The sequence below is a fragment of the Silene latifolia genome, chromosome 4 (assembly GCF_048544455.1).
Source record: "Silene latifolia isolate original U9 population chromosome 4, ASM4854445v1, whole genome shotgun sequence".
NCBI classification, from domain to species: domain Eukaryota; kingdom Viridiplantae; phylum Streptophyta; class Magnoliopsida; order Caryophyllales; family Caryophyllaceae; genus Silene; species Silene latifolia.
The window spans coordinates 93,122,180-93,131,724 of NC_133529.1; the positions used below are offsets into that span (position 1 = coordinate 93,122,180).

The 9,545-nt window shown below is 40.2% G+C and overlaps 1 protein-coding gene across 1 annotated transcript; it reads right to left on the reverse strand.

Annotated features, from left to right (window-relative positions):
* Positions 1-8,585: 8,585 nt before the first annotated feature.
* On the reverse strand, positions 8,586-9,101 carry LOC141651786 (uncharacterized). Its single transcript, XM_074459484.1, has one exon. The coding sequence runs from the start codon at positions 9,099-9,101 to the stop codon at positions 8,586-8,588; it is 516 nt and encodes a 171-aa protein (XP_074315585.1).
* Between the last annotated feature and the right edge of the window lie 444 nt (positions 9,102-9,545).

Below are 9,545 nucleotides of genomic sequence, written 5' to 3' on the forward strand. Positions count from 1 at the left end.
TAGCGAATGGTTTTTGGTACAACAATTTTGGAATGGTTTATATGAAGATTCTAGGAACATTCTCAATATGGGATCGAATGGAATGTTCACCGAAGTTGATGACAATCAAACATGGAACAAGATTGAGGAAATGGCGGTCCATAACTCACAATATAGTAGACCTCGCAAGGCTACTAGAGGAGGAAAGCATGAGGTGGACTCCGTTACTCAATTGGGTGCTCAACTTAGTGCTCACATTGACACAATCAACTTGAAGTTTGAACAAGCTATGGCTAGACTTGAGGAAAACTCAAAATCATCAAAGCATCATGTTAATGCCATGACGGCATCCTCATCAATCCCAAGTGGGATATGTGAGAATTGTGGAACTTTGGGACATGACCAAGGTGAATGTAGGGGAACAAATGAACAAGTGAATGCTTTCCAAGCATACAAAAGTGGTACCCCTTATTCCAACTTTTACAATGAAAACACCAAATTCCATCCAAATCTCTCATACAAAAGCCAAAATGTTCAAAACCCTCAAACAACATACACTCCACCACCCATGAGAAACCAAAATCAAAGACCCTTTTACAATCAAAACCAAAGTTACCAAAATCAAAATCCATACAATCACCAAAATGACCAAGGTTTTGATGTCCAAAAAGCGGTCCTCCAAATGCAAAAGAATCAACAAGAATTTTTCACTCAAATGCAAAAAGATAGCCAAGCAAAGGAAACCACCATCAACAACATTCTAGCTCACACCAAGATGTTGGAAACACAATTGACTCAACTAGCATCTTCAAGCTCACAAAGACAAAAGGGGCAATTACCACCTCAAAGTAATCCCCCTAGACATGAAACGGTTAGTGCCATTCACTTGAGAAGTGGTAAAAGGTATGAAGCACCGAAGAAGCAAGTTGAGGATGAAGTTGTGGAAGCTAGTGAGAAGGAAGAAATTGTGCAAAACTCCAAAGATGGAGAATCATCAAAAGAAGAGAGTTCAAAGAAAAATGAAGATAAGGCCAAGGAGAAGGAGCCCATTGTGATTAGACTTCCTTTTCCAAGTCGTCAAGCCAAGCCCAAATTTGATGATCAACTTGGAAAATTCATGGAAATTGTGAAGAATTTGGAAGTCTCAATTCCTTTCACGGAATTAATCAATCACGTGCCGGCCTATGCAAAATACATGAAAGATATCCTCACAAAGAAGAAGTCAATCCGGAAGCTTGAGACTATCGCCTTCACTAAGGTGAGTAGTGCAATACTTCAAGGGAGTTCACCTCCAAAGTTAAAGGATCCGGGAAGCTTCTCAATACCGTGTACCATTGGCGACACGACAATCAACAAAGCCTTATGTGATCTAGGGGCTAGTGTGAGTGTCATGCCGTACTCGGTGAGTAAAAGGTTGGGGATGGGAGAGCTTAAATGCACCAACATCACACTCCAAATGGCCGATAGATCGACGAAGACACCGTTAGGGATATGGGAAGATGTCCCCGTGCGGGTGGGAAGTTTTTCATCCCGGTAGACTTTGTCATTGTTGATATGGAGGAGGATTCCAACATTCCAATCATCCTAGGAAGACCTTTCCTACACACCGCCGGTGCGGTGATTGATGTGAAACATGGTGAGCTCACTCTAGAAGTGGGAGATGAAAGCATAACTTTTAATCTTGACAAGACTATGAGAGCTCCTCGTTTGCATGAACCATGTTTCATGATTGATCGTTATAGCCGAAAGGATGAAAGGAAGAAATCGGAACTTCAATGGAAGAAGAAAATTGAAGATGCTCCATTCAAAGAGCAAGTGAATTGTGACAAGGAGAGCTTGCAAAGCTCATCAAAATCAACCAAGGAAGAAGAGGATGGCCTCATTGGCCAAGAGAAGAAATTGGGAGAGTTGTCTCCAACTAAGCAAGAGATTTTCAATGATCAACTCAATGAAGTTTGTGGTCTTTGGGACGACGAGTTTGAAGGGATTTTTAATCCCTACATTGGACATGCCATCGATCATGATCAACAACAAGTGCCAAGGTCTATTGAAGACCTCTACCATGATAATGAACAAGCTTTTGATTACTTCTTCAAGGTGTTGAGCAACATCAACAACACCTTGGACATGCCCCCTTGACATCTCATCAAGAATGAGAGTTTGGTGGAGTCCTCCCTAAACCACCACTTGTAAATATTTCTAACTCCCTAACTTATATTTCAATTCTTGTATTGCATTTTTGTCATCTTTGGATTTTTATTTACTTTGATCAAAATAATTGTCATGTTTGAGAGAAGTGAGGGAGGGACTAACAATTTCAATTGATGTGTAGTGCTTTTAGCTTAGTGTGGGGATGGCACTTGCCTAGGCTATCCATGCCTTAGTAGTGCCCCCACAATGACGAACACAAGACTTGAAGAAAGAATGGAAGAATGGTATGGGAAATGCAGTGTGCACGGATGGAACTGAATCCGTGTACACAGGGGAAGAATCCGAGCGGATTCCAGAGAATCCGCCCGTCTGAGAGAATCCGAGCGTATTGCAGAAAAGACGCCCGTCTTGAACTGAGCTGACTTTTGAAAAATTCCTGACTGTGACTGAATCCGAGCGTCCTGTGAAGAATCCGCCCGTCTTGAAGAATCCGTCCGTCTTGTGTAAAATCCGTCCGTCTTTGCAGCTGAGGAAAACAAGCAAAATTTTCTGGACTGAAATCCGTCCGTCTTTGAGCAAATCCGCCCGTCCCGTGTTCAGCAAATCCGAGCGGATTGTAACAAATCCGCCCGTCTTTAGGCGAGTTTTGCAAAGTTCGAGAAGAGCGAGAATCCGCACGGATTGGGCAGAATCCGCACGGATTGCCCCTGCAGATTCGAAAATTTCGGCCTCTTTAAAACCCCTCCCACCTTCATTCATTCATTCATTCATTCATGAACACTACCCACAACATCAAAACCCTCATCCTCTCCATCACAAAAACAAAAACCCTCAACAACATTCACCAAAAACAAATCAAACCATCCTTCCAACAACAAATTAATCACTCCTTCTTCAACAAAAATCAAAACCAAGCACAAAATCTTCAACCTTTGAGTCGATTTTTGATTTCATAAAGGCAAAGCCTTTCACCTTCAAATCGATTTGGGCATACTACAAATTGAAGATTTTTCATTCTTTTCTTGGTTAGTTCATCAATGGCAAGGACTAAGGGAGCAACAAAGGCAACAAAGGCACCAAAGGCTAAGGCACTCTCACAAAGGCAAAAGGCTCTTCAAACAAAGAAAGCATTGGCTATGGTGGTAGCAACACCAAACTTGGAAGTGCAACAACAACAACAACCTTCTATGGGAGCAACAACACCTTCTACTCCGGTAATTAATCAACTTTTGCATTATCCGGAGGTAACTTTTATTTCCGATACCCATAGAAATACCTTTGTCAAGTTTGCTATGAAGTCATTACAATCCACCAAATTCGTATGTAAAGATACCTTGGAAAAATTGGGTGTTCTTGAGCAAACAAAAGCCTTTTTCAATGCCATGGGGTTGAAGAAATTGTTTGAAACAAGGGAATTGACATACCCCTCCCTTACCTTGGAATTTTTAAGTTCTTTGAAAGTCACCAAAGTTGAGAATAGGGAGAATATCGAGTTTCGTCTAGCTAATGTTAGTAGACGCATTACCTTTAGGGAATTGGGTGAAATTTTGGGTCTAAGTGATGAACCGAGTTACTTCAAGAGTTATGGAAAGTATGACCCCGCACCTCTTTGGGAGGCAATCTCCGGGAAGAAATTTGAGGATTTTCATGCGAGTCGTGCTCTTTTGGTCCATCATCCGGGCATAAGAGTATGGCACATGGTCGTGGGTAACACCATAATTGCTAGGAAAGATACCAACCATTTCACAAGACTTGATTTTATTCTCCTTGAATCGGCTTTGAATATCGGAAGAGTTCACACCAAGCCTTACAATTCTTTGAGGCTCTTGGTAGATAGATGGCTTAATGTTGATAGTGGGAAGAAGGGCACGACCGTTATTGTCAATGGCGGCCTAGTCACACTCCTAGCTAAGCACTTTGATCCTAACTTCAATAAGGATAACAAGTACAAAGCAAAGGAGGGTGGCCATCTTATTGATATGCATATTATGATTAACAAGTTCAAGTGGGTTGGCCATAACCCCCTTGACACTAAGTATGGATGGCTAACTAGTGAAGCTAGATCGTTCACCTTGCCTTCAAAGATTTGCCGTCTAAGCGTCCACCGGACCAATTATCTACTTCCCCTTTCCGAAGAAGCCGAGTATATCATTCAACAACAAAAGGGTGATCTTGCAATGCCCTCCTCTACCATTGTCATACCACCCTACCCCTTTAAGTATGAAGAGTTCAAGCCGGAAGGAGTTGAAGTTGGGAAAGACTATGTGACTCTTCTCATGCAAGCAATGCACAAGCAAGCCTATGAAGATCGGAAAAATGCCTACTTGGCTCAATATCCACCCCTCTTACATCTAGCTAGGCAAGGACTACTTGATCCATCTTGTCCTTTGCCTAGTTGGGCGGATAGAGAAGTCTTATTTCCGGGTGCATCTAGGGACGTTTTGGGTGACAATGAGGTTGTTGGAAATGATGAAGAAGTTGATGATAATATTGAGGAAGAAGCAAGTGAAGAAGAAAAGGATGATGAAGATGATGATGAGGAAGATGAGGAAGAAAGTGAAGAAACAAATGACAAGGAAAGTGGTAATGTGTCCACTTCTCATGAGGGAAGTGATGGTGATAGCATGATGGAAGATTAGCAAGCCTTGGAGACTCCTACACTATCATGGTTTGTCTATTTCTCTCTTTGTATTTTATCTCATTTTGATCATTGTTGGAGTAGTCCTAGCCCCATTAGAGGACTCACACCTCGGTACCATTGAGGTGTTTTCATTCTATTGTTCCCGTTTTGAAAATCCAAAATGACAAATTAGTTTCATGCATAGCATAGTGTGTGCATAAACTAAACCCATCCTTGGACATTAGCAATAGTGTCTTACTCGGTTTGGGGAAGTTAATGCATACACAATGGGAGGTAATCTAAATTATCCTCTCCGTCATAACAAAAACCATGCATCATGTAGTATAGCTTAGTGTAGATTGCATTTAGTATAGAAATCATGCATCATCTTTGCATAATTTCCATGATTTTGGCCATTGAGGACAATGCCCATATTAGTGTGGGGATGGGAATTCTAACATTTAACTCTTATTCAAAAAACAAAAATTCAAAAAAAAATTGAAAAATTTCAAAAATCATAAAAATTTGAAAATTGAAAACCCAAAAACATGTTTATTTCCTTTTGTAGTCGTGTATATATTGTCTTGTATATATTGTGTTTGTTCTATCCTTGTTCACATTGATCGACTACGCCACATCCGAGACATGAGGATATTGAAGACCGCATGGTATGATCTTTCCAATCTCCTTTTTCCTCTTTATGTTAATGACTATGTGGCTTTATTTTGATTGATGCGGTAAAAACAATGTGAACTTAGGACTTGAATTTAGCTTATATGTCATATTAGTTGATAGAATCACTTGCATTAGGATGTTTATATTAGTTGCATCATGGCATGTAGTTGCATTTAGAAAAGTTTTGAAAAATGCCTATTTAGGAACTTTGACAAGAGCAACAAAGCCATTATAAATACTTGTTCAACTTAAGACTTTGCCTACTAGAATGGTTGTAAAACACCCTAGATAGTGTCATACTAGTGTCTTTTGACTCATGACCCAAGGCCTAGTCAAGGGTTTGCATGTGAGTCACCTATCCAACCCCGTGATGCGATATGGACTTGGTTAACTTGTCTAGGTGACCTTGATTGACCTTGTGGTAAGGCAACCCAAAAATATTTTCTATCAATAAGCTTGAAGTGCTCATTTCAAACAAATTTTGTCATGTGGAAGTAATGTAATGCCAAGGAAACCTCAAGTGTTATGAATTGTTGAATGTTGAGAAATTTTAAGTCGTTTTGATGGAGGTTTACCACTTCGATGTGCTTTGGTGTGGGATCCATTGAATTGGGCCCCCATACGGTTGTGAATTCGGCCGCCCAGAGACAGAGTGACTTCACCCCGAAAAGCTATTGTCTAGAGGTTAACCGGTTCCCTAATAAGCGATTGGCGAAAGAAAAGGACACTAGCCCGGAAGGGACGAACCCCATCTTAAATTTTTGAAATGTGAAAGTGAAATGAGGACAATTTTGAAATACTAGTCATATCCACCCGTTGTGAATAAAGATTTGAGCATTTCATTCCCAAGAAGCCTTTTGTCAAGCCACTTGGTCGAGCTTGGGATGATCCATGACCTTTACTTTTGTAGAGAATTCGAGACTTGTCATGTCATATGCCACTAGCATCATAGGGATCATCATTCCACCACCATCTGATCGCTCTTGACGAAAGCATTTGGAAATTGAGGACAAAAGTAGTCTAGTTTAACACCATTTGGAGGTGATTTAGTGCCATCCTCTTAGACTTAGTAATTTGTTGAACTAGTATTTGTTAAGGATTACATGCTCTTAAATTTGTTCCTCTTTAGTGCCTCCGCCACTTGATGAGGGAGTGGCTATTCTTTTTGTAGATGCATCCATTATGTGTTTTTTTGTGTGCTTAAAGTTTGGATGTGTCGCCATTTTGGCAAGACCCACCTTGCCTTGCAAGAAGGCATCCTACCTCATGGTTGTCTTGTTGTGAGTTGAAGGGGCGGAGTGAGACCCGCTAATTGTCTCATATCGGCTATATTATTAGGATAGGTTAGTATTGGTCCTAGTCTTTGTCACCTCTTTACTCGGGACGAGCAAAGGTTCGGTTTGGGGATATTTGATGTGACCATAATTGGCGCATATTTAGCCCCCGAATTAGCCTTGTTCCCATGCTTTTTAGTGCCTATTTGGGTCATTTCTTATCTTTAGTTCTTTGTTTTGCATATTCTTTGAGATTTTGATCCCTTGGTAGGAAAGGAGTAAGAATCTTGCATTTTCATGGCAAAACGAGACTAAATTGATCGAATTCAATAACCAAGCATCAAGGAGAGACAAGATTAGAAGGCCTTTGTACATATTATAGTAGAAGAGCAATGTTGAGAAAATATCCTTGAGTCCCCAAGGAAATCCCTAAGGAATTTATGAAGAAAAGGGAAGTAAAGAAGAAGAATTGTTCTTCGATCGACAATCCGAGCGGATTGTCACCAATCCGTCCGTCCCGCAAAGAAGACAATCCGAGCGGCTTTGCCACAATCCGCTCGGATTCCACCTCCACAATCCGCCCGGATTCAACCGAATCCGCTCGGATTCCAACGCTGTAATCCGCCCGTCCCGACCCTATTCCGCCCGGATTCTAGTACAAAGACGGATTGTCTTCTCCAAGCTACGAAGAAAGAAGCCCTTCTCTCGAAAAATACCGGAGTCTCCTTGCTCAACTTAAAAAGTGTAATTACTAGTTTAGCCCTTAGTTAACCCTAATGCATCCTCCCTAATTTTCACTATAAATACCCCATTAGTCTAATTAGAGGGGCATGTTCTTCATATCAATAATTAGGGTAGTTAATATCAATCAAATCTCTCTTTAATATTGTAATCAAGTATTAATCAAGTTTTAATCCAAGTTTTAGTTCTTCAATCTCTCTTTTGTTCATCCTTTATTTTGGGTAATTGAAGATTATTTGGGTTATTATTGGGAGATTGACAACCTCTCAATCAAACATCAAGTACTTCTATTATTCTTGCTTTGTTATTGGAATCATTAGTAGGTATAATCTCTTAATCCCTTTTTAATTATTGCTAATTACTTTTATTTGTTCATCATGTTTCACTTTGTTAGTATGATTGACAACCTTGCTAGCATGTTCAACATGATAATGAGTGAGTAGTCTCTTAGCTAGGGTTAATGGGTGATTAGGGGAAACCAACATGGGGAATGATTCATGCTTAAATTAATATGCTTTCATGTTTTATATGCTTGCTTGTTTTGATCTCAACTCATGCACATGTTATATTTGATGAAATGCTAAGCCTATGAATCCTTGCATTTATTATCATCTCCTATCTTTTCAACGAGACTTGTAAGACATAACCCAACTCGAGTCTCATTAGACCATGCATGTTGTTGAGTAGGGAAGATTAAGTCGACTTGTAGGTGTTGTACAATCTAATCGATTCGGCTCCGGGACCCAAACTTTCCTAGGATTGTAAGATATAACCCAACTCAATCCATCACAACAATAATTGCTTGCTTATAATTTGAGAACATGTTTGTATGATCATATCCCATGATTCCCCTATGATCCCATGACACCCTAGTGCCTTTAATCAATTGTTTACACCCCTTTAATTCATCTTGCTTGTTTATTTTCATTGCTATTTTAGTTTAGTAACCTTCTACATCAACCCAATTTGTGACACCCCTTAGACACCACTAGTTACAATAGAAATCTCATTTCAACTCCCGTCCCTTGGGATCCGACCTTTTTTTTTTTTAGGTGAAATGTGAGTATATATATATATTTCAAAAAGACATATCCAATTACAAAAGGACCAAAAAGCTTTCTATAAATAGAAACAAAGCATTCCTATTAACAGAAACCAGTCCAAGTCCTTACATTCAACTCATGTTGTCCTCCTCTTCGATCAGTAAATTTGCGAATTTGTTGTTGGACCACCATCTCCATCCTTTCTGCCACTATCACAGGCCTGGTTACACTGAATCGAGTTCGAGCAAGATTGCGTTGATGCCAAATCGTGTACCGTAGCACGAGAGCACCAAGGCTAGTGCCTTCCATTTCATCTTCGCTATCGAAACATTGACTCACTATCGAGGGGAAAGGACGTTCAATCCAGTCTTCAACAGATTTGAACTTGACAACCGAATTTGCATTGATAAAGAGATGCTCATTTGTTTCACTGCTTCGCACACAGGATACACAGTCATCGACAAAGCATCCATACGAAAAGAGCCTGACTTTGGTGTTCAATCCACCCTGCATTATCAGCCATGAATTGAAGGAATGTTTGGGCACATTCCATTCATTCCAAACTATTTTTGTCCAATCTTTGAGTAGGAGCTGTTCCCATAAGCCAATCATATCCATGGCTAATTGTATATCCTTTTCGGTGAGGAGCCCAACAGATTATCAATGAAGCCATGTTTAATTCGCTCCTTCACCTTACAAATAGTCTTCCAAGTCCAAGTTGAGTCATTTGCTGGTGTATAGTCATTCCAGTCCATCCCTTTGAGATAAACACTATCTATCCACTTAATCCAAAGCCTATCAGCCTTCACATATATCCAGTTCACCAATTTTCCAACTGAAGCTATGTTCCATGTGCTGGCTTTTTTAATCCCTAGTCCCCCTGCAGCTTTTGACATGGTAACTCTGTCCCAACCTACTAAAGGAACTCGATGAAATTCAGAGGAGCTATCCCATAGGAAGTTCCTACATATGGCCTCAATCCTCTTAATAGCGACTTTAGGAATGACAAACATTTTCTTGAAGAGTTGTACAACGTATTAAGCATCGAGTTTATGAGAACAA